We start from the raw sequence: 27,626 nt of genomic DNA, 5'->3' as shown, positions 1-27,626 counted from the left end.
TACAGATTTTATCCATTTAAAAAGTTGGTCCACCAAAAAAAGGGGAGGGAAATACTAGCTGGAAAAAGGGGTTAGGCTCATGATGACTTTGCCATTACTTTGAGACCTGGGTGGATTTTTAAAGGTAGAAGAAAAAAAAATGATAAGGATGAAATCAGTGTGAGAAGTAAGGTATTTCAAGTGCATTGGGCTTATAAGAGAGGTTGCTCATGGATTGCGAACTATAGATAGATCACCTCAGAGTTAACCAATTAAAGCTTTCTTTCTGTTTGGCATAGCAATAGTAGTACCAGAACTTTGTTAAGGATGAACTTGACTGTTAATCTTTTCTGCTGATAAATTATATTGCCTCTACCAAGCAAAATTACCAAATTTTTTTTCTTTAAACTTTTCTGTTTAGTTGTGCCAAATTTTTTTTTTCTGCTGCATCTATGTATGTATGTGTGTTGGGAGGAAGGACGGGTTGTGTTTTTGGTGTTTGCAGTAAATTTTTCAGATTTTTTTTTTCTAAATGGTGGTAAAGAATTCCTTCTCTCATAGTCCCATTCTCTTCATGGCACTTCTGTTCTCCTGTAGTTAAAAAAAATTGGGAGGAATATTAACATCTCTTCTTCTTTAAATAAGTCTTATCCCATTCCATTTTGGAATTAAGAGCTAAAAAGGACTACACTGGGGATTAAAGAAATCCTTAGTTGTGCTCATTTTAAGAATGACTGTGATTCCAAGTAGGGATGGGAGTGGGACATGTATGTGTTACTGTATTTTACCCACAAGTTGCAAGTGTGTCTAACAGTCTTTTGGCAAACATGATGATACTAGGTACCTCAGAAGAATAGTCTTGGACTTAAAAACAAGTAATAAGATATATAGATATACTTTGATTTTTAGAAGGAATGCATTCCTAAGTGGTTATAAAATTAAGTACTGTACAGGGGCACATGCATTTGTGTGGTGCAACCATGGGTATGCTGGTAAAGATTTAACTGGCTCACTTAAAAAACAACACCATAATATACTTTTAAGTTTAATCTCCATCATTCACATTTTCTCCATCACTCTCTTAGGTCTGGAGCCTAGAATCTCAATCAACAAAACAATATATTAAATTTGTAGCATTTGCTGATTTCTGAACTGTAAATGCTTACGCTAATAATTTAACAGTTGGCCGCTGATTTGCAGCTGGCTCCAGCACATCACTAAATGTACCAGATAAGTGGCACCCTAGCGGTACCTGAAACCCTTCCAAGGGATATGAGAAGTCAGAACTTTTCCTAATAATACTAAGATGTTTTAATTTCTAATATCGTGAATATTGGTAGCTATAAAACACATGAAAGCTTTGTGGGGTGAGAGTTCTCAATAATTGATGAATGTAAAGGGGTCCTGAGAATCAAAAGTTTGAGAACTTAGGGTATAGTGACAATGGTAGTTTTGAATAAGTGAAGAAATCAAGCATAGTATGTAGTAAAAAGCGCTGAACTTGAAACTGAATTTGGGGCTTACCTCTGCCACTGACAGTGTAGGATCTTGGGTAATTTCTTTTAACTTCTTTGGCCTCGATTTCCTTTGAATAGAATGAAGAGATTGAACCAGATCTCCCACATTCTTTCCAGCTCTAATATTTTATGATACTGTGATCCCTAAGTATTTATAATAAAAGTGCTAAGGAAGGTGGTGGTGGGGAACCTGGGGTTATAGCTTTAGAGCTAAAAGGGGCAATCTAATCCAAACTCCTCATTTAGAGGCCTATAGAGGTTAAGTGACTTGCCCAAGGTCTTACAGGCAGACATGAGATTTGATTCCAGAGCCTCTGACTTAAAATCCAACATACCTCCAACTGTACCATATTATCTCTTGTGGTTTCACCTGGAAAGAGAGAACTGGCCTACTCCCCCCCGCCCCCACATCAACTCATACACATTTCCTCCTTCGTTCTTTTTCCTCCCTTATGCTGCCAGTCCTTAATACATCTGACTTCACAAGTGCCTGCTATCTTCCAAGAACTTCATACTCTAAAATTACTCTCCTTTTTTCATCCCAATCAGAATTCCCATTTATTGAGTTTGTTCTAGCTAAATGTTCTGGTTAAAGTAATTGAGACTACAGTATGAATTACTAAAAGTTATTACTCTCTTGAGTATTTTCATCCCCAAATAAAGTTACTAGCTCAAATGAATCCCTAATTAATAGGCTTTGTGAAGAGAGACATTTTTAAACTAGGATAGGGATCTGATACTCCTTGCCAATACCCTTATATGAGTATATCTCCTAACTCCACATGCATATGCACATGTACCTTAACCATTCTGCCAAACCAAAACACGTGAAGTAAACGTTTAGAAACATTCATTCTCACAGCCAGTCAGTCACCAGCATGCCTCACTTTTACAAGAATCTCAGAGGGTGGTATCTAAGCAGTGGTTGAATGATTGGCAATTATAGTCTAGGGAGAATGGAGAGGTTGGATTAGATTTTTGCTGAAGCTGCTTCCAAACTGGAAATTTTAGGATTCTCTCTTCTCTGGCAGCAACAGCAACTGGGATTCCAAAGTGCCAAATAGGAAGGAACCTTTGAAATCATCTAGTCCAGTCCCTTTCTTTGTTTTACGAGATACCTGTGACTGACTTGCTCAAGGTCACATATATATTTAACAGTAGGGTAAATATTACAGTGCAGATCTTTTGGTCACCACTCCAGTGCTCTTTTTTTTTTTCCTTTTTTTCCCAAATTTTCTTTTCTTAAAATTGTGAACTTGATAAAACATAATTAATATAAATATTTTCCATATACAAAGGCCAGCTGTGTAGGGTAAAAGTTACCACCAGTCTTAGATGATCTACAAAAAACGAATACTTCTGAGGTTAAGTTCTCAAGGAAAAGTTGGGCAAGGCCAGGTTGTGTGCAGTAAGGACCACATGTAAACACTGGTAAAAGATGCAAGGGGGCCATTGAGGTATTCTTGGTCGATGAGTCCCTATTCCTGTGTCCTTTGGCTCACCTTCGTTTCAAGCATTTATATTTCTTCTATGTAGGGCTTTTAATTCATGTTAGATTATTGATTTCCACTTGAAGTTTCTCCATCTAAAACTTGAACTGGTTTAAGAATACTATCTCAATGTGTCTATAGTCTATTTATGACACCTGGGGTGAAATATTATCTATGCCACCTTTCTGTGTCTTAACAGAAGTGAAATACTTCTTTCTGTCTCTCTGCACACTAATTCTTCCCCAAATCCATGCCTGTATTGCTATCATTAATCACACAACAAGGAAAACTCTGGGCAAGTAGAATAATGAATGGGAGTTGCTGCCACTCCTGTAACAGAAGGGAAGAGGAAGGAATGATCTCTGGGGGCTGCTTTGATTAGCACGCCAACCATGGCCCTCCTCATTTGTTTTATCAACTCCACTTCTATCCACCAATCACAGCATCACACTGACTGTGTGAAGCAACAGCAACAATGGTAAAGCAACAGTGTCACAAGGGGAGAACTGGGAGACTCATGCCAGGTTATTCAGTGTTGCTCAACCCTTGTTTGTACAGGTGATCTCAAGATGGAGGCCCATCTTCTTAACTTGAACTTAACCTCTCAGTTACCCTTCTGCCAGCTCCTCCCAGAAATCTTCATAAAACAGTCCTAGGAGTCTCTGTATGAAAATGTCACTTAACTAGTGGTCTTTGAATAACATCTGCTTGAGTATGTCTCATCTCCATGGCAATGCAGGGTTAGAAGATATTAAATTTAATGTACTAGTACCAACATTGTCCTGTTTATCTGTGTCCCCATCTGCACTTCCTTCTGTTTTCTTCTGTGTGTTTTTAAAATGCTTCATGAACAATCTTTTCTCCTCACCTCCCTGTTTTGGCAATAATCTCACTCCCCACCACAACTCCACCCACCCCCAAATAAGTAAAAGCTTTCCCTTTTAACAACCAAGTATAGACAAGCAAAACAGATTGACACTTTAGTCGTGTCTAAAAGTGTATGCCTTATTCTGAGTCTACAGTCCATTGCCTCTTTGCCAAGTAGTGGGAAGCATATTTCATCCTTAGTCTTCTGTAGCCATGATTGCTCATTGAATTGATCAGTTCTTGTTTTTCAAAGTTGTTTTCTTTTACAGTGTTGAAGTCATTGTATACATTGTTCTGGTTCTACTTGCTTTACTCTTCATCAGTTTATACCAGTCTTCCCAGATATCCCTGTGTCTATCCCTTCTGTCATTTCTTATGGCTCAATAACATTATATTACTTATGGTCTTTCTACCACATGGTGCTTCTCTCCCATCAAGATCTTATTTCCCTCCCTCCACCTATAAAGCAGCGAGTAAAGGCTATTTGTATCCTCATGTTAATGTCAGTTTCCTCCAAGGCACTTTTTCAAGAATAAAGTGATATCACATCAAAGATGAATGAGAGAATATCCCTGTAGGGTGACTATTTTAGGGATAAGAAAAATGAGAGATAGAAGATGAAGTGATTTTCCTGGAGTCATAGGAAGATAAGAGCAGAACCAGGATTGAAACTCAGGTCCCAGAACGACCAGAATAATATACTGTCTGATCAACTTTCAGGAAAACTTTTTTTTTTAAACCAGTGGAAGAATATGTCATGTACCAGCTTCAAGATGAATAATTAAATAACATTAAAGAACAAAGTATAAGTTAAATCTCATTGCAACCTTATGATTGCAATGAAAGGTTATGTGTACCTTAAAATTTCTAGGCCCTAATTTTTGCTTTGAACAGTATTTGAAAGAGCAAAAGGATTTAGAAAGGGCATAATGTCATCATGGAATTTGACCTATGGAATAAATCATTTCACTTTTTTCCTCTGTTTCTGGGACAAGGAGGATGCTTGCTACTCTTGTCTTTTAAGAATAGAATCTTTTTTAATCTTTTCTTGTCTTTTAAGAAGAGAATCAAAAGAACCAATTTTTCTAAAGTCCAGTTAAGCCTTAAGTTTACTTAAATGAGTACCTAATTCCATGCTGCTTTCCAGACCCAGAGAAGAAGCTGAGTGAGAATAAGGTGCTGCTGATGTGGGCAAACCACAATAAAAAGTGTAAAGTTTGGGCCAAGTGTGGAGATGATGAAATCTGGCTCCCAGCTCTCCTAGTGAAGCAGGAAATTGCCAGTAATGACATTGAATAGCCATTGATTACACATCCCACAAAAATCCATTCCCAGTCCTCATACATTTTCCTTTCCTCCATTTTCATTCCCTGATTAGCCTAGTCTTGGTATTCTCTTAAGCAGCAGCTGTGAAAGCTAGGCCATGAGGTTGACATGTAAGGTTTAGACTAGCTGGCTCATTGTTTGCATTTTGAGTGCAAGCTGAAACATCTTTCATAGTAATTTTAAAAATAAAACTGCAGTGTGTTGCAGTGTTCCCTTGTCTTCCCAGTTAAATGATTTTCCCAGGTCATTTCAGGGAAATTTCAAACTGGGTTGGTTCCAGACTGATCTCTGAGACTGAAAGGTGAAGCAAAATGCCAGGGCTAATGGCCAATTCATTCCTTCAGGTATCAGCCGGGAAGTATTTGTACAAACGTTTACAAAATTGTGGAACACAGTGTAGTGTGTTCAGCTTTGCTGAGTGTGGAACTACCAGTTTTCCTACCAAAGGACCATCTGCCTGAGGGCTTTCCAAAATGTTAATTCTGATATTAAACACTTTTCTGAAGGAAAGTCAGCTTTCTGGAATCTGGATAACATCAAACTACTGAGATGAAAACTTCAAATAATTACCCTTAAAGCAAATTTTGTAAAAGCTTTTGTTCTTGGCTGTGACTAGCAGCTCTGGTATTTCCCTGAAATTTCCTTTTAGCAACACCTCTTTTAGGATTAGAATCTCTTATATAGGAATCAAGAGCATAGATTTTGAGCCAAAAATGAACCTCAGAGCCTATCAAATCCAACCCCTAATTTTACAGATGAGGAAACTGAGGCCCTCAGAAGTTGTGACTTGTGTAAGGTCACACAACACAGATAGAAAGGAGAGTTTGAACTTCGGTACTCCCAAACCAATGATTTTTCCTTTCTATGACAATAATCACCTATCAGGTTATGAACTACTGGGGGCAGTGGGTGGGGCAGTGGGTAGCGTAGTGGATAGAGCACCGGCCCTGGAGACAAGAGGACCTGAGTCAAATCCGGCCTCAGACCAAACACTTCACACTTACTAGCTGTGTGACTCTGGGCAGGTCACAACCCCAATTGCCTCGCAAAAAAATAAAATAAACAAAAAAAACCAGATTATAAACTACTTACAGCAGGGACTGTTGTGCTTTTCATCTTTATATTTCCAGTACTAGCATAGTGATATATAGGCACTTAAATTGTTGTTGAAATGAAGGAAATTGAAATTACATCCACCCCTTTCTCTGTGCTCCCACCATCCCCACCTAGTTGATATTACTTGCTTCTCATCACTTTTGACCTGGACAATTGCAGGCACTTCTTAACTTGTCTGCCTGGTTCAAGCCTTTTCCCATTCAAATCCATTTTCCACACAGCTGCCAAGATGACGCTACTAAGGCACAGATCTCACCATGTTACTCCAGCACTAGGTAAGCTTCAGTGGTTCCTTATGACCTCTAGGGTCAAATCCACCTTCCACTATTCAGCATTTAATACCCATTACAACTTGACCCCAATCTTCCTTTCCAAGCTCCATCTACATTTCTCCCCTTCTGTACTACATGGTCCAGTCAAACTGGGCATTCTTGCCGTTCTCACACTACACTCCATCTCCTGGGCTGTTGGACATGCTTGGAAGGCACTCTTCTTTATCTCCATTTCTTAGAATCTCTAGTTTCCTTCAAAGCTTGTTTCAAGCAAAATCTTTTACATCAGGTTTTTCCTGATCCTGTCTCCACCCCCACCCCCCCATCTGATACTGTCTCTCCTACAAGAAAACATTATTTTGTCTTTATTTTGTAGTATAATAATAGTTAGCATTTATATAGCTCTTTAAGGTTTCTGATGTTTTCCAAATATTGTCTCATTTTATCCTCACAACTACTTGGGGGTAGGTGCTGTTATTATTCCTGTTTTACAAATAGAATAAACTGAAGTGGAAGGAATTTAGTGACTTGCCCCAGCTTATACAGTTAGGAAGTATTTGTAGACTGATTTCATGTCAGATCTTCTTGACTCCAAGTCTAACACTATGCACTGTTCCGCTCATATACTGACACGGTAGTTTCCCTCGATTAAATGTAAGCTCCTTGAGAGCAGGAACTGTTTTACGTTTTTTCTCTATATCCTCAGCACCTAGCATGATATTTGACTCATAGTAAGAACTGAATAAGTGTTTATGGCTTGCTTGAAGCTTGAGTACATAGTGACGAGCAACTATGATGAAGACTGTGGAAGCCAGGGTTAGCTGTGTCCAGATAAATTGGACAGCTAGTAAATTGTTTCCCTGGACTGAGAAAGGGTTTCCAGGAACTATTCTCTCCTCCTGCCTCCAGAAAAACTGGAACCAAACTAAATAGTAGTAGTGGTGGTGGTGGTGGTCATAGTAGTAGTAAACAGTGATGGAGTGCTTTAAGGTTTGAAAAGTACTTTACATATGTTTTCAATTGATCCTCATAACAACCCTGTGATGTAGGTGCTTATATTATCCACATTTTACTCGAGGAAACTGAGACTGACAGAGTTAAAGTGAATTTCCTAGGGTCATACAGTTAGTATGTGAGGCAGAATTTGAACTCACATCTTCCTGATTCCAAGTCCAGAACTCTATTCAATGTACCACCTATGCAGATATATGTACATGCTGTCTCCCTCAATAGAATGTAATTTTCTTGAGGTTGGGGGCTATTTCATTTTTTCCCTCTGCATCCTCAGCTATCTACTGCATCACCTAAAATGAAGGTAAATGAATAGTTTGAGTGTTTTTATTTTGTCAAGGCCTATTATTTCATCTATCTAAGGAACTCTGTGAAATTCCTTCAATCAATGTCAATTGTGCAACTCATCTCTAACTTAGAATCAGAAAGTTGGCTGGAGCACTAAGGTTAAGTGATCTACCCATGCTACACAGCTAATGTGTGCTGGAAGAAAGACTTGAACCTAAGTCTTCTTGAAGATAAGGAGGACCCTTTATCCATTATGTTATGCTGTCTCTCACCATAAATGTTTGTTGAGTCATTTGTCAGTTGTGTCCAACTCTTCATGACCACATTCGGGCTTTCCTTGGCAAGGATGCAGGAGTGGTTTGCCATTTCCTTTTCCAGCTCATTTTGCAGATGAAGAGCTGAGGCAAACAGTGTTGAATGACTTGCCTAGAGTCACACAGCTGGTAAGTGTCTGAGGCCACTCACAAAGAGGAGTCTTCCTGAGTCTAGGCTCAGCACTCTATCCATTGCAATTCTATCTAACTAGCTGCCTACCTACCTCATCATCATAAATGTTGCTCATTCTTAAATGTTTCCAGGTGAAAACATTCTCAGTTCTCTCAGAACTATAAGCCTATAAGAATATTATAGGCTTAATCTTTATACTTAATATATATAATTTACATATGTTATACATTTTACATACACTTTACATATAATTTATCTTTGTATCTTCAAATTTTTTCTTTATATTTTTCTGCTTTGATCTGCAATCATCTTCACTTTTTTCTTGAGAGACAAAGCAAATTTCTCCCCATCTTTGTTATTTCCTGTTTTCCATTAACTCTTGTTTTTTCTATAATTACCACCTATCTAGGTTAAAATATGAATTCATGCTAAAAACTGCGGACTTATATTAAATCTGATTTTCTGTTATTAGTAGTACTCTTGAGGAAGTGGATTACATTTCACTAAGAGACCAATGTCTTTTTAATCATGATCATTCCTATCGCAACATTATTTTAATGTCCCAAATGAAAGTGGCATTACTTTGGAATATTACCTCAGAGTATTTGTATTAGTAGTGGTGATGGATTTGAACTGAACTGCTTCATACTCTCATTTTCTTCTCCTTGTGTGGTATACTTTTACTAGAAAAGTGACTAGAGAACAGATAGAAGCTGATTGGCACAAGCAGAGATTAAATCTATGAACTTGGCTTCTTTTTTATTTTTTATTAACTTATTTTGATTTATCAATAATTACTTCCATATGCTTTTGAGTTTAAAATTTTTCTCCCCCTTCCTCCCCACCACCCTTCCCAAGACAGCACACAATCTGTTACAGGCTGTATGTTTACATTCCTGTTAAACATATTTTCACATTAGTGATGTTGTAAGTAAAATTAGAACCAATAGGAGGAACCATCAGAAAGAGGAAACAAAACTCAACAGAAGAAGAAAAAAAATAGCAATTCAACTTCCATAGTTCTTTTTTTGGATGTGGATAGCATTTTCCATCATGAGGCCTTTGGAGATGTCTTAGATCCTTGTACCTTAGACCCTTGGTAGGGTTGTTTATCAATATTAGTCATCACACAACGTGGCTGTTATTGTGTACAACATTTTCTTGGTTCTGCTCACTTCACGCTGCATCAGACCATACAAGTCTTTCCAGGTTTTTGTGAAGTCTGCCTGTTCATCTTACAGCACAACTTGCTCAGCCATTCCCCAATTAATGGGCATCCTCTCAATTTCCAATTCTTTGCCACCACAAAAAGAGCTGCTATGAATATTTTTGTACATGTGGGTCCTTTTCCCATTTGTATGATCTCTTTGGGATATAGCCCTAGAGGTGCTATTGCTGGGTCAAAGGGTATGCACATAAACTTGACTTCTTAAGGCAGTGTTCTTAGCAATGAAACTAAACCAACCATCCATTAACCACTTGTAATAAAAATAATGACCGCCATTTTTATGGTGCTGTAAGCTTAACAGAATGCTTGGCATGCATCTGTTTTCTGCCATCATTTTTTGTTTTCTGAAGACCTTGACCACTTTCCATTGTGGTCAAACAAGGAGTTTTTGGAGCATCAGCTAGGAAGAGTCTGGAAGCTCTTGTGGCTTGGGCATTAGGTTAGGATTTGGAGGCTGAGGAGGTATGTCAGAGACAGAATCGTTTTCCAATAGATATATTGTCAAAAGTTATGAACAGGCAGTTTCTCAAAAGAAGAAATCCAAGATAACCATATGAAAAAAGTGCTGCAAATATTAATAATTTGAGAAATATAATTTGAAACATGTCTGAGGTTCCATTTCACACTGATCAAATTGGCAAAGGTGACTAAAAATGAAAATGACAGTTTTTGGAGGGGCGATGGAAAGAAAAAAGAAAGGAGGAACACAATAATACTTAGTGGAATTGTGATGTTCTCTAGCCATTCTAGAAGCACTTTGGAACTATGCCCCCAAAGCACTGAAGTATGCATGTCCGTTGAACATTATTATGCCTAAATCCAAAAGAGATCAAAGAAAGAAGAAAAAGACTCGCATGCACAGAAATGTTTAAGGCAGCTTTGTTGTTGTTGTTGTAGTAAAGAACTGAAGGCTAAGGGGGTGGGTATCTATCAGTTGGGTAATGGTTGAACAGACAGATCATGGTATATGAAAGTAATAGAATATTATTGCAAAAATAAGAAATTAGGAAAGGGGGCATTTCAGAGAAATATTGGAAGACTTATTCAGGGGTGGGGAACCTGTGACCTCGAGGCCACACGTGGCCCTCAAGGTCCTCAAGTGTGGCCCTTTGACTGAATCCAAACTTCACAGAATAAATCCCCTTAATAAAAGGATTTGTTCTGTAAAACTTGAACTCAGCCAAAAGGCCTTTTATGCAAAAATAACTCTTTACATTGTAAGGAGGTAAACCTGGGATCTGGAAAGTACAGAAGGCCATAGGTAAGGTGAGGCACTACTCTACTTTGGATCTTGTGTGTATACATATAGGCTTTGTGTAATGACAGAGAAACAGAAATAACAGGGGAATATTCTTAGCCCACTACCAAAAAAAGAAAAAAGAAAAAAAGAAAGAAAGAAAATGAAAACAGAAAATCAAAAATCCTCCTAGCCAAAACAGCAGCAGTACCAACAAGTTAATTGAGAAAAACTTCAGTGATAATAAACTAGCTGGAACATTTTCCATTCAGATCGACATTATTCAAGATGAGCATAACTCATGTTTGTTAGGTAATATTGAGCAATGTTACAGAATGAGACAGCATGTCTAACTATCGTAAGCATCAAGTATTCAGAAAAATAAATTACAAGCTGTGGCAGATGTTCTCAACTCAAAGGTTTTTTTGAGGTTCAAAAGTATCGAATTCCATGACCTTGCATCATACCTTTTTTTTTTTTTTAATTGTCTTCTAGTCTGTTTCTAGGGTGATAGGTAGCCTTTGATTCTGGTAACAATAAACAACCAGAGGTAGTGTGGAGTAGTGGAGAGAGGACTGATCTTGGAACTGGAAAGGCTCTGGGGAACAGCAACATTGTAAAAGCAAAGAACTTTCAAAGACTAAAGAACTCTGATCAACACAGTAACCGACCACAATTCTAGAGTATTGCTGAAGAAGGATGCAGCTCACCTCTTGACAGAGATGTGATGAACTGAAACTGCAAAATGAGACAGTTTTGGACATGGCAGTGGTTCAAATGTGAGAATTTGTTCTCCTTGACTATGTGTATTTGTTATTAATTTTTCTTCTCAATGGGACGAGGAGGTGGAAGGTGGAGACACTAAATACTTGTTTATTAAACATTAATAACAACTTATTTTCTGTTAATGCCTATTATACGCTGTATAACTGACACCTGTTCAATTCAGCTTCATGTTCATCTTCTAAACCTTGTCATTTTTTTTTTAATGCAGTCGGGGTTAAATGACTTGCCAGGGCTCACACAGCTAGTAAGTGTCTGAGGCTGGATTTGAACTCAAGTCCTCCTGATTCCAGAGCTGGTGGCCTATCCATTGTGCCACCTAGCTGCCCTTCCTTGTCATTATTCTTAAGCTTTTTAGATATTTGTTTACTTTTGTAAAGTAACTTGATGTAAGGAGTATAATTTGAGTTACTTCCAAAATCTTGTAACTTTGAAATATACTCCTAATTTGGTTTTATTATGACATTAACATATAAAAGCTATGTGACCAATGGCAAATCACTTAACCTTTTAGTGCCCAAGGCAACTCTCTAAGACTGTAAATTACAAATTTGTTGCAGATGGAGGTACTTTCTACATCAGGAACTTCCTTCACTTATGAGCTCATACGTCCAGAACAAATGCAAAAAATAGTAGATATATTCCACTATCCCAGGGGTGGGAAACCATGGCCTCAAGGCCACATGTGGCCTTCTAGGTCCTTGAGTGCGGCCTTTTGACTGACTCAGTCTAGCCCTCTAGGTCCTTGAGTGCCCAAGGACCTAGAGGGCCGCATGTGGCCTTGAGGCTGCAGGTTCCCCATGCCTGTGCTACCCTAAAGTATATATTTAATAGTCTCAAAAGAGCTTGGAGAGCCTCTCCAAATGGCTACTGGTAGATGAGTAAAGATGAGAGAGAAGAACGAAAGGAATAAGTTAGGAAAGAACAGGAGGAAGGATGGCAAGTCTCCAAATCTCTTGTCCTCACTGGTTCCACATAACCCCTTTCTCTTTAATTCTTTGCCTCATGAGGCCGTTGGAGGCACTAGCTATTGCTAGCTTTGACTTGTCTTGTTTTGTTTTTAAAACAGGAGCTGGATTTATAATGCAGGTCCGGTGCCTGCAGAATGTCCGCATAAGAGGTATCAAACACAGGGCCCGGGGTGGCTTGTGGTCCACAATTCTCCTGAGCACACCCTGAATTAGATGAAAATATAGTTCTTATCTGATGTATGATGATGTTGATGATGTATTAATAAGAATATATATGTGTGTGTCTATATTTATCATATATATACATATAAACATGTGATTTTCCAAGTCCTAATATGATATATTCTAATGTAATATCTAATACTTAGTTATAACCAATATAACACATTCTAATACAATATCTAACACATGTACATACATTTTTATATGCACACATATACATGTATACATATATACACATGTGTATATATGTATATACATGCACACGTATGCATGTATATAAAAATTCTTATGGTCTTCTAAGTCCATCTGGGACCTGCAGGGATCCTTATGTGCAGTCGAGTGGCCCTCATTTCTATTTGCGTTTGACACTACTGGTTCAGACATATGAAGGTCTGGACCTGGACAGAACCTTTGAGGTCATCTAAATCTGAACCCCTTATTTTACAGATGAGGACACTAATGCCCAGAAAGGTTAAGTGAATTACCCAAAGTCACAGGGGGTAGTTATTTCTCTGAAACACTGGCTGGTTTTCAATGCTTCTTAGCCTGGTTCTGATGCTTGTGGGCACCGGATCTCCTCTTATCTTCGTTCTCTATCCCTGTTACCAAAAATGTGATCCATTACTGATCTTGGCATTGAAGAAGTAAAATGTGCATGTGAGTATATCCAAGCATGGTTCTCCTCTCAGTATCTCTAATGTTGTTGACCTTGCTGGGTTATGTTTCTTCTTTGTCCCAAAGTTGGTTCAGGCTTCCCCAGCAGAAAGCTGTTGAGAATGCCTCATCAGCTGAACTTGTCTTGTCGTTGGCTCTTGTCTGCTATTTGTTGGTGCATTAACTCCTTCCTGCAACAGCTTTACTTCTCCTGTAGGGGAGAGTAATACGGCCATTCACTTGTGACCTGACCACTCTTGCTAAGTGCTCTGCAAATGTGACCGTCTCTCCTAGTTACCATTCTGCATTGCTTCTCATGTTCTCAAGCTAAAATCTCTGAGGTGGCCATCTATATATACTAGGAGCCTCCATTTCCTCTCTTCTTTCTTCCACATTCTCTGCCATTTGTCTTCTGACTTCATCGTTCAACTGAAATTCTCTCTCCAGAGTTGCCAGTGGTTGCTTGATTGCTGAGCCTAATGGCCTTTTCTTGGTCTTCAACCTTCTTTTCAGCCTTTAGAATTGTTGATAGGCCGCTTCTCCTGGGGACTGACTTTCTCCTCTAGGTGTCTGAGACATTGTTCTCTTCTGACTCCAACTTCGCACTCATCTAGCTGCTGCTCTGCTGCAGACCCTCCTCATCACTGGACATCTGGACTATTGCAGGGGTCTTCTGATTGCTCTCCCTTCCTCAAGTCTCTGCCCACTCCAATCCATTCTTCTGCTTTCTTAAAACTGCCTTCCTAAAGTGTGGTCTGACCATGTCACTCCCCTACTCAATGAACTCCAGTAACTTCCTCTCACCCCCAAGGATACAATATAAAATACTCTGTTTGGCATTGGAAGACCTTTACAACTTGATCCTTTTTCTCCTTTCCAGTCTTCTCACACTTTACTTCCCTCCACATACTCTGCCATCTAGCTACAAAGGCCTATATAGTGCTACCATGATGTTCCATCTTCAACTTCATTCATATTTGGAAAGCTCTTCCTTTTCTGACTTCCTTCAAGACTTAGCTCAGATCCCACCTTTTGCAAGAGGCCTTTCTCATTCCCTTCCCCACCCCCAGACACTTCCTGTGCTTCTCCTGATATTATGTTCTATTTACACTGTATACATTTTGCATGTAAATAGTTAGTTGTATGTCATCTCCTCCATTAGAATATGAGTTCCTTTCGGGTTACCATGTTTTTGCCTTTCTTTGTTTCCCCAGTTCTTAGTTCAATTCCTGGCACATAGTAAGGTACTTAATAAATGGTTGTTGACTGACTGACAGGCAAATGGCTCCAAAGTAAAAGGAAATTTTTCAATTTTTGGCAGTGTGGGATAGAAGATAGAGTACAAGACTTGGGGTTAGAAAGACTGTGGTTAAAATCATAACTCGGCCAAATGCTTGCTATGTGCCCCTGGGCAAGAGGTCATTGAACTTCACTTAACTCTCTTAACCTAAACTTCAATTTCCTATCTCTAAAATGGGGATTATCCTAGCAATTACCTCAAAAGAATTTTGTGAGAGTAAAATGAGATCGTACATATAAAACACGTTGTAGATCTCAAAACTGTATACAAAAGCAAGCAGTTATAATTATTTTATTTTTGGAGGCAGTCAGGGTTAAGTGACTTGCCCAGGGTCACACAGCTAGTAAGTGTCTAAGGCCGGATTTGAACTCAGGTCCTCCTAACTCCAGGGCTGGTGCTTTATCCACTGCGCCATCTAGATGCCTCATGTTATTATTTTTGGTATTATCTTGTTTTAGTCTTCCCCATGAGGTTCAGATAGAAACAATCTTGGGGCAAGTCACTATCTTGCTGTTATTCTTCTGGAGATAGCTAGGTAACTTAGTGAATAGAGCACTGGGCCAGGATTCAGGAAGACCTGAGTTCAAATACTGCCTCAGATATTACCTAACTGTGTGACCCTGGGCAAGTCACTTTATGTCTCAACCTTAATTTCCTCATCTGTAAAATGTAAAATTAACACTGACCTCTCAGGGATGTTGTGAAGATCAAATAAGATATATATGTAAAACACTTTATAAACTTTAAAATGATGTATAAATTATAATTGTAATTTAATTATATGTAATTATATATAACGCGTAATTATAATTACCATAATCAATATTTTATGGGCAGTGGCAAAAGCAGATAAAATAACTGCTATTTGAGGTTGAATAAAAATATTGGGCTATAAATTCATCCTCTGTACATGCACTGAAAGTATCTTCACTTCTCTAGTAGCAGACTGGATGGCTGAGGATGGACCTCAATTCTATTCCCACATTTCCATTTACGTTCAGCTTGGAAATTATATATGTTTGGTATGGCAACATTTATTAAGCACACTCTTAAGTTTTTATGGATTAAGTTTACATCCAGATAATTATGGGCAACAGTTTGGCAAGTGATAATGGTCTGCAGGACAGCATGTTGGTTGAATTTTGTAGGATATTTTGAGGTTTGTATTCACAATGATTGTCAAAGTTGTAAACTTTTGATGTACTACTTTCAGCCATCAGGTCATATGTTGTTAGTTATTTGGTAGTTGCTGAATTTATAAGCCTGTAATGATGTGTTCCATACTTTTCTTACATAATCTACATTGATGATTAAATCTGGGCTCCGTAAGGACAATACAGCTACAGTTTCTATATATGCATGGAAAATGAACTTGATTTGGATATAAACTACTATGATATGTGTGTGGAAAAACAGCTTTTAGACGAGATTTTTGACAGTCCTGGAGAGAAAGTCATCTGTAGTATAGATTTGAGGACTTGGATCACTTTATTAACAATGTAGACTAATGTCTCACTTGTATAGGAACAGTTTAATATTATAAAGAGGCAGAGAAATATTTTATTTATTAAAAAATAGAGAAATGGGAGTATGAAGAAACACAAATTATAAGGGCACCAAAGAGACCCACTACTACATTGTTGGAGACTCCAGAGCGAAAGAATGATGAGTAGCTCCCTTAATTTACAGGCACTTGTTTTATCACTAAAGAGGGCAAATCGAAGAAAATGAGAAATCATATGAGCACTTGGAGACAGAGGTGTGGCTTTAAAGTGATTGCCAATTTGAGAGGAGAAATTTGGAGAGTTGTGACTTTATAAATGAAAGATGAGTCACTGGGAATCAGCAAGCTGTCATGAAAACTACTAAAGATAGGAAAAACACATGCAGCAGCAGCAGCAGGGAAAGAGGAATCCAAGAATGATAGACACAGCAGGGGTGTGTGTGTGTGTGTGTGTGTGTGTGTGTGTGTGTGTGTGTGTGTGTGTGTGTGTGTGTACACGTATTTGGTGCTGGTCTGGAAAGCTGCTTCCTTGGAGTGGAAGCAGTTAGAAGCAGCTGTAGGGACAGTGCTTTAGTTCAGCAATTTCTAATTGGTGGGACAGAGTTAATTTCATTGACCAAGTGCTCCAGCAACAAATTGGCACCTCGGGGAAGCTTTTCATAAAGTCTTGCTACTCTGCTAACACATCTGGCTTGAGAAGGAAAAATTGAGGGGTTTTCTGTTTGTTTGTTTGTTGGGTTTTTTTTTTTTTTTGCAACTGTTTTGGTACCCATTGAGTCAGATTAAAGAGTGAACTTGAATTCTGTTTCTGTGGGCTTTGTTCTGATTGGACAGTGCAGCATACAGGTGAGTGACTAAGTGGCTGGAATGGTCTCTGTTGTCCGGCTCAACTTAAATGTGGCTCACTTAATAGGACCTTAATCTGAATAGCCCTTTTTCCTATCACGGGACAGGATTATTCCCCAAGCTAACCTAGACAGGTAAGGGCTTCTCCTGAAGATATACAAGGAAGGATCCCAACATCTGCTCCATGTTGCTGAGAAGCTTTCCAAAGCTTGTGTTATATTTGAGCCAGCTTCCTCTGGTCTAGCCCCTTAGTGGTCATGAGGAAAATGGCAGTCATCAATCAGCTACATAATATGCCTTTGTGGATTTGGGGGTTTAGGTTCTCTGCCTCCCTCACCCCCTCAGACTTCTTTTCTGCGGGTCAAACTGCTGCATTTTTTAATTCATTTCAACGAATATTTTTAAAGCACCTCCTGTGTGCAAGACGTTGCAGATAAAAAGACTAGAACAGAATGGTCCCTGCTTTCAAGGAACTTATGTTCACTGGACAACAACAACAGCAACAACAAAACCCAACCTTGCAGACTGATAAGTAAATTCAAAATTTGTACAAAGTAAAATGCAAAGTGATAATGGGGGTGGCAGAGGGGAGAGAACACTAAAAACCCATGGAGGATGAGAAAAAGCCTTGTGTAGCAGGTGGTATTACGGGTGTATCCTGAAGGGAGCTACGGATCTCGAGAAATAGAGGTAAGAAGGGAGAGCATTCCAGGTAAGAGAGGAAGCCTGTATAAAAGCATAGAGATGGGAGGTAGGCCCCACCAAACCTGTGGGGCCACAAGATCAGTTTAGCTGGAACATAGAGTTGAGGTGGAGGGCAGAGTAAGATTTTAGCAGTATGGAACCATACATTGGATTCAGATTATAAAAGATTTCAAAAACCCAGAGAAGTACTTGGAGCCAGTTGGTGATTTGAGTGTGTTATGAAACCAGCTGAGCCGAGGATTCCAGAAAGAGTAGGAGGACCTTGAGCACTTCCTCTTTGCAAGGCCCACTGGCTTTCTGTCTCTGTTATATCTGCCCTATGCCTTACTGGGAAGCTTGAAAGGGACATTCAGGAAAATCAAGCTGAATGATGCTCTCAGAATACCTCAAAGGATGTGTGGGGAAGTTGTTCTGGGTCTGCTCGTCCTGAGCTCTGTCCTCCATGCTGCTGCTTCTGTTTCCTCAGGTACAGGCTGGCTGAGGTTCTCTGGGGAGGTGAGTGTGGCGGTGTGGGAGTGAGAGAAGCAGAGGCAGGTCCCTGGGCTACTGGAGCAGGTATATATAGGTAGGAGGAGGGGACAGGGCTCCCTGCTGCAAGACCACTGGGGTGAAGACTGGGACTTCAGAGCCCAAAGTCTGCACAGTGGCCCAAGGCAGGCTCTCTTGACTCCTGTGCAGAACGAAAAGGAATGAGGCATAGGGGACCATGAACCAAATGGAAGCTGTGCCACCATGGGCAACCAAGGCAGGTCCATGGCTATGACAGAATGAACAGAACTGTGTCTCCTGCCCTATTTCCTTTCAGGCTCAAATGCTATTTCTCAGCACTAAGAGAGAATGGATGCTGGAGTTGAAGGCTTATTTCATCTTATGCCATACTGCCTTTATGTGAGACAGAGAAAAGGAAATATACCCAACAAACACAGTATATAATTATGTAGGAACAGGTCAAAACATTTGTTGCATAATATAAAGAGGAGCTATACTCCTCTACCACTTTCCTATCCATTTCTACCTCCCCACCTCCAACATAAGCTCTTACTTTCTCTGCGTTTATTGTATCCCTTCCACTCACTATCCTAGACCTGGTTCAGGATCTTGCTGTGCCCTTTTTGATATTAGAGAAGTAGTGATTCTTTTTTTTTTTTTTTTTGCTAAGCAAAATCAATACATGTTGCTGGTCCCCCTAATCAAAAAGTAGAGGTTGGTCTGGGTGAAGAGAAGCTGTCTGCTTGTTAGGGTGGTGGCTCTGAGCAATGGGGAAGGAGGAGGCATTATCCTCTGCTGGTGCAGGGTACCAGAGCCCAGGTTGCCCTCTCCGGGCATAGCCTTCTGATTGTACTGAGCAAGATTATAGGATCATAGAATAGTAAGGGACCTTAGAGATCATTAAACCCACCCTAGTTATTTTTATAGGTGAGGAAACTGAGCCCTAGAAAGATTAAATAACTTTCCCAAGATCTTGTATGTTCTGCAAGCTCTAAATGCTATAATGCCATAATGAAACCCATCTGTAGGAACTGTGTGTGAGGGAGGGGATAGGGACAAATCCTGTGATTTCATTGATGTAGGGAAGATTCAGGGAAAGAATACAGGTTGGCACCTTCTCTGCCACTTATTGTCTTAGGTTGTTAACTATGACACTGAGAGATAAGTGATTTGCCCAGGGTCACCCAGCCAGAATGGTACTTGAATCTAGGTCTTTTGGGGTTCAAAGGTCAGTTCTCTATCCACTGTGCCATGCTGCTTCTATATGAGACAGAAAGGAAAAAATATACTCAAGAAATATAGTATATGATTATGTAGGGATAGGTCAGAACATTAATTACATAATGTAAAGTGGCAAGGATTGTGGTGAGGAACCGAGCTGGGGGATAATCTGGAAGCACAATGGGAAGGAGTATAGGTATAAAGCTGGCCCCAGATACTGCCTGCTTCCTCATTCACAGATTATATCACTGATCCTGTTGCTTTGCTGGCTCTGCTGTCTAATTTGGTTCATTTTACTGTTCAGCCCAAGAGTACCTCTCTGCTTTCTAAATGAAGGTATTTGTTTTGGGGTATGTGCATGTCTAACTGGGAGAGATACTACCTAGATGTAAAGTGTCCCTGAACAAGGTGAGAATAATACCTCTGGAAGCCCCAGTTGTCACAGATTGTAAGGGTGCCAGGATCAATGGGGCTTAGTTGAGTAGGAAGGCTCTCCCTCTGTCTCTGGTCCTTCCCATCAGCCCCCTTGTGTCTCTGTGGCACCTGGTCAGTCGAATCAACTCTTCTTCCTATGTTAGACATCCTGCCTTGGTGATACCTGTAGGGAAAGACCAAAGCGAAACACAGCAAACCCTGATACTAGTCCGCTGTCTCAGAAAGAAACTGCGTTGCATTGGAAGGTGGAGGTTCTTGTCCAAATTTTACCACTGTTTGCTAGGTGACTTTGGCCTGCTCATTTAACTTCCCCTGGCCTTGGTTCCCTCATCTTTAAAATGAAGGGTTTGGATTGGATCATCTCTAAACTTCTTTCTAGCTCTAAAAGGTTTTGCAGAAGGTTTTGTCATATTACTTTGGAAAAAAAAGCAGCATGGAGCCTCCTTCCATACCTTCCTTGGAGGAGTGTCTGCTTCTGAAGTAGAGCAGGGCCATTGCTGAGTAGTAGACTTTGGGGTAAGTGTGCCTCACACCACCAACCAGAAGTCACAAAGTGAACTCTCTGAAGTTCTACTTCTGTTCTATCCCAGGCTTGGTAATTGTGGGGACAGGAACATGGAATACTTATGGGGTTGGGCAGGGAAGAAAGGATGATGAGGAAAAAATGGCATTTGTGTAGGTTTGCAAAGCACTCTACACACATGTACACACTCATCTGAGACTTACAAATACCCAGTGAGGTGTAAATAGCCCTAGTATTATTATCCTCATTTTACAGATCAGACAATTGAGGACCAGAGATACAGAGTGGTTTTGCCCAAGTTTATCCCTACACTAATAAGTGAAAGAGCTAAGACTTAAACACAGGTATTCCAGTCCCTAGTCCAGTGCTTATTTCAGAAAGAATTTTCCGTTATCCCAGATTCCACCTTCTCCATTGCCAGTCTCAATCCTCAGAAGTAAAACATCAATGTAAGAGGTATATATATGTTGCCTAGCATGCATCTTTGCCTGAAGTCAGCCCTTCTGACCAGAGCACCATGGTGCTATCTTTGTGCTGGGGATCATCTCAGGTTGTTTGGATATAATAACCATGAGAGGCTGTTGCTAGGCACAGTGGTTTTGACTCTGTGGCAGTAACCCCATGGACTGATGATGTTTAACCTAAAGAAAGGCAGTGTTTTCCCTAGTAAGAGCTCTCTTGTTCTTTCCATAGGCAAAATTAACATAGTAAGCCTCTAGTGCAGATGTTCTTAACTGCAGTTGGTGAACCTCATGCTGCTCCCAGAATGATCCCTCAGGGGACCTGTGGGTTGATTTCAGGAGGTTCATGAACTTGGATGGGAAAAATTGCACCTTCATTTTAACATAATTGGTTTCCTTTGTAACCCTACGTTTATTTTACACATTTAAAAACATTATTCTGAGAAAGGATTCATAGGCTTCATCAGACTAAAAAAGGGAGCCATGACACGTAAAAAAGTTAAGAATCCTTGATCTAGTGAGTTCAAGGCTACGATCCTAAGAAGCCCTTGGTTCTTCCCTCATTGCGACCATTTTCCCAGTGCTGCATGGTCTAAAGTTGGGATGATTGCTTTGAAATCCTTTCCAAACAAGGAATTCTCAGCTGAATTCCCAAATAGAAGCCCCACAGATGAATGCCTTACCCAAAGTCCCCTGGATGGCCCAAAGGACAGATCAAGGATCTGTGAAGGTTCTAGCTAGATAATTTGATTTGAGTAGCTGCCTCTGCTTTCCCAGCCTGTCCTGGCCTGGGGGATTGCATCTCCCTTAGCATCTGTTAACTATCTCCTCCATTTGGGTGACTTGGTTGAAAGCCTCCCTATGGTGAGGGACATTCTTTGACTTAAGGAGGTGAACATGTTCCAGTGTATTCAGGAGTGAGGTGGGGATGGTAAGGAGCAAGAAGAAGACAATGCCTCTTCACACCACCCCAGTGGGGAGGGCAGGATCCCTCCTCAGTCTTCAGACTTTCCTCTTGCCCAAACAGTAGAAGCTACTCACCTCATTTTGTTAATTTGGAAGGGTGAGGATGAGAGAGGAAGAAACCCAAACCAAAATGGAAAGGTCTTCTACTTGATTTTTTTTCTTCTCTCACAGAGCATCATTGTTCACCGCTAAGTGGCTTTGGACTTAGGGAGAAGTAAGATTGCTTGAATTTGGCCTGCCTTGATGAAGGTAGAGGGTTCAAACCAAGACACATCCTGAACTGAAATAAGCAGACCCTCTTACATCTTTGCAGTAGAAAGAACACTGGTTCTGGATTCAGAGAACCTAGGTTCAAATTCCAAGTCTGATGCTTATTTCCTGTATTACCTTGGGCAAGTCATTTAACCTCTGGGCCTCAGTTTCCTCATCTGTAAAATAAGGGTATTGGACTAAATGGTTTCTGAAGCCCCTTCCGGCTCTAGATTTGTAATTTGTAATTCCATGACCAAAACAGCAAAGTGAGCCTTTGGAATTTCTGGAGTTAAGTTGGTGCAATATTTCTTTCCTTTTTCTTGTCTTAGCTTGTTGGGTGGGATGTGGGTATGTCTGAAGTCCTCATGGTAAGGAATTGAGGCTTCACATATGGAAACAGTATTAGAGACCTGAAAAAATCGAACCATAGTCATGGATGGGTGGGAAATGTATGGTGGTGGCTGCGCATCAGTATAGCTGTTGCAACTGATGTTGTGGTTATAATCAGATCTGCCTGACCTATAATATAATTCTGATAATCCTTTTCATCATTCAGCAGGGCAGGACCATGGACAGTGCTGGGGACTAGGATTGGAAGGAGTCTGAGTTTGTTTAAAATCTGAACTAAAGGTAGCTGATCCACTCTGGTGTTCTGTTCTTAATCCATCAAAGTCTCGCCTAAACAGTGGAGAAAGAGGAGGAGGAAGAGGAGGAGTGGTCTGAATTTCTCCACTGTGTGGTGCTGTTGAGGCTTGTTGAGGCTTCAGTTAAGACACTTCCTAGGATGAGATGAACTATCAAAGTTTCCAGGAGTCATAGGATCATAGCTCTGGAGTGGGAAGAGACTCCGGAGGCCGTTTAGTCTAACCTATCCATCCCCGTCACCTTTTACAGACAAAGAAATCAAAGCCCAGGGAAGTAAAGGGATCTGTTGTCGTTTAGTCACTTGCCAGTCGTGTCTGACTTCTTTACGACTCCATTTGGGGTTTTCTTGGCAAAGATACTGGAGTAGCTTGCCATTTCCTTCTCCAGTTCATTTTACAGATGAGGAAACTGAGGCAAACAGTGGAGTGACTTGCCCGAGGTCACACAGCTAGTGTCTGAGGCTGGATTTGCATTCGGGTCTTTCTGACTCCAGACCCAGTGTTCTATCCACTGCAGAACCCAGCTACCCTGTTGAGGGGTTTGCCCAAGGTCATACAGTTATTAAGTAACAGAACAAGAATTTGAATCCAGGTCCTCTAACTCTGGAGCCAGTGGGTATATCAGAGAAGTGTACTCTGGGAGTTCATATTACTGGCTATATTCAGAAAGTCCAAGATCCAGTGAGACTGGAGGCAGCACAGTGGAACACTGAGTATGAAGTCAGAAGGTGTAGATGCAAATTCTGGTTCTGTTACTTAATATGTGGCTAGCTTTGGGCTGGCTGTTTCTCCTTTCTGGACTCAAACTCAATTTCCTCACCTATAAAATGAGAGAATAAGACTAGAAATTTTCAAAGGTCTTTTCAGAGCTGGAAATTCTGTGAACTTGGTTGAAGGGTAGAGGAAGTAACATACTTGTTCTTGGCTCAATTTTTCCACCTTTCACTGTGGTGCTTCTTATAGTCATGAAGTTCTCTGGTCTCTTTTGTGTGGGCCCTCCCCCGACAACTCCTATAAACTGTTCACCTGGTTGTAGGATAGTATCACTGCTTCCATTGCTGTGCCAAAGAATGCTAGCATCTGAGTTCTTTCAAGGCAACAAGGTGACTCAATGGATAGGATGGAATCTGGAATACCTGAGTTGAAATCCAGTCTCAAATACTAGTTATGTAACCCTTTGCAAGTCACTTGAGCTCTGTTTGCTTCAGTTTCGTTAACTGTAAAGTAGGGATGATAATAGCACCTAAGTTGTTGGGAGGGATGAAATAATATTTGAAAAACCTAGTACACAGTTGTTATTGTTGTTGAGTCATTTTTCAGTTGTGTCCAACTTTTGTGACCCCCATTTGAGGTTTTCTTGGCAAGGATCCTGGAGAGGTTTGCCATTTCCTTCTCCAGTTCATCTTATAGATAAGGAAACTGAGGCAAACAGGGTGAAGTGATTTGCCCAGGGTCACACAGCTAGTAAGTGTCTGAGGCCAGATTTGAACTCACAAAGAGGAGTCTTTCTGACTCTAGGCCCAGTACTCTATCCACTTCATCACCTAGCAGCCCCCTACTGGTACATAGTAGGCTCTATTCAACAGTGGGGAGCCTGCGGCCTCGAGGCCACATGTGGCCCTCTAGGTCCTCAAATCCAATTTGGATTCAGTCAAAGGGCCGCACTTAAGGACCTTGAGGGCCACATGTGGTCTCAAGGCCTCAGGGGTGGGGAACCTGTAGAGTCTATGTAAATACTAGTTATTATTATTATTCTACCCCCAAAGGCTTAGATCAGTTTGCTAGATGTCCTGGAACTCACTTCTCCCAATGTGAGATACTTACATGGCCTGAGTGGTCATAGAGCTGCTCCTCAGCCCCTTCTCTCGCAGGCAGCATATGATAAAAGAGATGCAGACGGTGAAGATGATGGCACCACTGATGAGAGAGACAGTCACTGCCCCTTGGGAGCCATGATTAGGCGACTTGGGGATCCCTGGGATGAAGACGACATAAGGAAACTTGAGAGGGTGCCACCAACATGGCCAACCCAGCCATGGCATCGTCTGATGCCACAGGACATATTTCTTACCCTCCTCACACTGGGGTTCAGGATGACTCCAAATTGTACCATTGTCCCCCAAGAGGCAAATCATTGTTCTGCTTCCTATGAGCTGATAACCCACTTGGCAGGAGAAAACAACCACTGAGCCTGGGGAGCAGCCTGAGCCTTTCTCCAAGTTGTAGAAGCCAAAAGGAGGAGGGAGGAGCCTGGGGCACTGGGCTTCTAGAGAGACTAAGGAGATGGAAAAAATTAGACACCAGCCTCAGAGCTGGGACTCTTCCTCCCAGTTTTTCTGGGAAAATCCCATTGAAACAACTGTACAGAACATCTTATTCTTTCACCCACTGAGATTTTGCTATTAAAAAAAAATAACTAGTTGTTAAAAGTTCCTATATCTGGTTGCCAAGGCTGGAAATAAATACAGTGAACACCCTCTCCAGAAAATCACGTGTTGTAGAAGACTTACTGTTAGATCATCAAGTGCTCTGTTGCTGAAGGTGCAGTTCCACACAAAGCCAGAGCTGAAGGAAGGAAACTTAAAGATCATTTAGCCCAGTCCCCTTTTTTTACAGATGAGGAAACTGAGGCCCAGAGAAGGTGAGTGGCTTGCCCAAAGTCACACAGATAGTAAGTGGAAGAAGTAAGATTCAAACCCTGGTCTTCTAATTCCAAGTCCAGTGCCCTTTCCATCTACCATGCAGGGTAGCCACTGAGAGCTTCTTTCTGTTCATGTTTTTACATTAAAAATGAAATGCAGGGGCAGCTGGCTGGTGCAGCGGATAGAGCACCGGCCCTGCAGTCAGGAGGACTTGAGTTCAAATTCGGCCTCAGACACCAGCTGCGTGACCCTGAGCAAGTCACTTAACCCCGATTGCCTCCAAAAAAAATTTAAATGTATTTGACCCACATAAGCAATAGAAAGCCTCCCTCACACCATCTGAGCCCCATGGAACAACCTGCCTTTAGTACCCCTCTACTACTACCCCATTCAAACCACTATTTTTTGCATTTTTAACCCCTATTTCCTTCATGAAACTATCTACCTCCATAACAGGCTAAAACATGTACTCTCCCACTCCCCACCAACCTTCACCCCCAGCCAATATAGCTCCTTTTAAATATCCCTGTCTCCAGGGGAAAAGGCATATATTGGTATTGGTTCTGTTACCTCTGTGATTCTCTAATATAGGTTGCTGGATTTGGAGGTAAAGGACCTGCATTTGCATACTGTGTGACCTAGGGCTAACCATTTCCCTTTCTGGGCCTCCATTTCCTCCTCTGTGAAATAAGGGGTTGGACTCGTGATCTCTCAGGGCTCTTCTGTCTCTGAATCCCGTGATCTTCCGCTACCCAGTCAGTATGTCACTTGCAGCATTCCCGTCCATCTGGGAGCTGTATCCGAGCTGCCACAACTCTTGGTTCAGTGACTGGCCCGGAACTAAGGGCAGCCAGTTGTCTAAAAGTTGGTCTCTGCCTTTATTAAAACCCACGAAACTTGAGCTGTTTTATAGTCGGTGCTTTGTCTGCCTACCACCTAGATTTGAACATCACTAACACTGTTCCTCTTTTCTTTCCCCTTCTCTTCTCTCAAAAAGACCCTGTGGTTTGAAAGGGTCCCCCTTGGGGCTCCCACAAAATTTCATCACACTAGGCAGTCAGGGGGAGGATCCTGAGGCTTAAATAGTTGAATTCCAACCTTACCTGAAAGATTGCCTTGAAAGCAGGTTACGCGGCTGGTGTTCTTCAGAAGTCCTCTTTTCATGTCTCTGCCTTTCCCAGCAGCAGCTTCAAGGGTTCTACCTGTAAACCGTCCGAGAACTGACTGTGGTTCAAAAGCCCTCGCATTCCTTGGGAAAGGATTGTGGAAGGAGGAGGTGACAAGAGGATTCTTGTGTTTCTTGGTTTCGGAACAAGCTGCCCTAAGGGGATTTGACTGAGACCTCTGAGTTAACCATTCCCTCAGCAGGCTTAATTTTGTCTCTCCAGACCCGCAGTCTCTATGGATTATGGTTTTTGTTGTTTAGTCGTTCAGTCACATCCCACTAGCATTAATCAGACTGTGCCCCTTGCCCACCATCCTCTTCATTCATCCGAGTTAGGCCAGAATACATTTCTTCTCTAGCAAACACATCTCCTTCCTACTCTTCTGATGGCATTTTATTTAACTCATTTTATTGAAGCCTGGAGGAAAGAAGAAGAGAGGATAAAGGAAGGCAAGATGAATTCCTGAGGCAGGGTGGAGTCGTGGCTAACACGCTGGATTTGGCATCAAGAAGACCTGGGTTCAAATCTTGCCTTGACATTTACTAGCTGTGTGGCCCTGGGCAAGTCACTTAATCTTTCTATGCCTCAGTGACCTCATTTGTAACTCATTTCACCTCAGGAGATAGAGTCGGACTGGATGATTTCTGAGGGGCTTTCCAGCTCTAAATCTGTGATCCCTTGGGCACATAGAACATCAGGGTTAAACGGGATCTGAGAGCACCAACTTCAGGTCCCTTTTTGAAGAGCATTATAAGGCTGGCGAAGCACTTCACAGAGCAACTTGCTGCCTGAGTTTCCACAACTAATTGTTGTTTAGTCATTTTTCAGTCATGTCTAACCGTTCGTGACCCCATTCAGAGTTTTCTTAGTAAGAATACTAGAGTAGTTTGCCATTTCCTTTTCCACCTCATTTTACAGATGAGGTAAACTGAGGCAAATAGGGTTAAGTGACTTCCCCAGGGTAACACAGCTAATAAGTGTCTGAGGCCATATTTGAACTCAGGAAGATGAGTCTTCCTGACTCCTGGCCCAGCATTCTATCCACTGTGCCACCTAGCTGCTCT

General features: G+C 41.0%; 1 protein-coding gene across 1 annotated transcript; it reads right to left on the bottom strand.

Moving 5' to 3' along the window:
- Window positions 1-26,888, bottom strand: LOC114028097 (sushi domain-containing protein 3-like). The gene is made up of 7 exons (XM_027842296.1): window positions 26,873-26,888; window positions 26,500-26,598; window positions 24,826-25,029; window positions 24,579-24,729; window positions 19,895-20,071; window positions 1,504-1,564; window positions 1-570 (listed from the first exon to the last, which is right to left on the bottom strand). Exons 1-7 carry the CDS (start codon window positions 26,886-26,888, stop codon window positions 535-537), a joined length of 744 nt encoding a protein of 247 aa, XP_027698097.1. The 3' UTR covers window positions 1-534.
- Between the last annotated feature and the right edge of the window lie 738 nt (window positions 26,889-27,626).

The sequence above is a fragment of the Vombatus ursinus genome, unplaced genomic scaffold (genome assembly GCF_900497805.2).
Source record: "Vombatus ursinus unplaced genomic scaffold, bare-nosed wombat genome assembly UNPS02014870.1, whole genome shotgun sequence".
Lineage (NCBI taxonomy): Eukaryota > Metazoa > Chordata > Mammalia > Diprotodontia > Vombatidae > Vombatus > Vombatus ursinus.
Note: the sequence above shows the minus strand (reverse complement) of the source record. Positions and strands in the feature narration are given on the sequence as shown.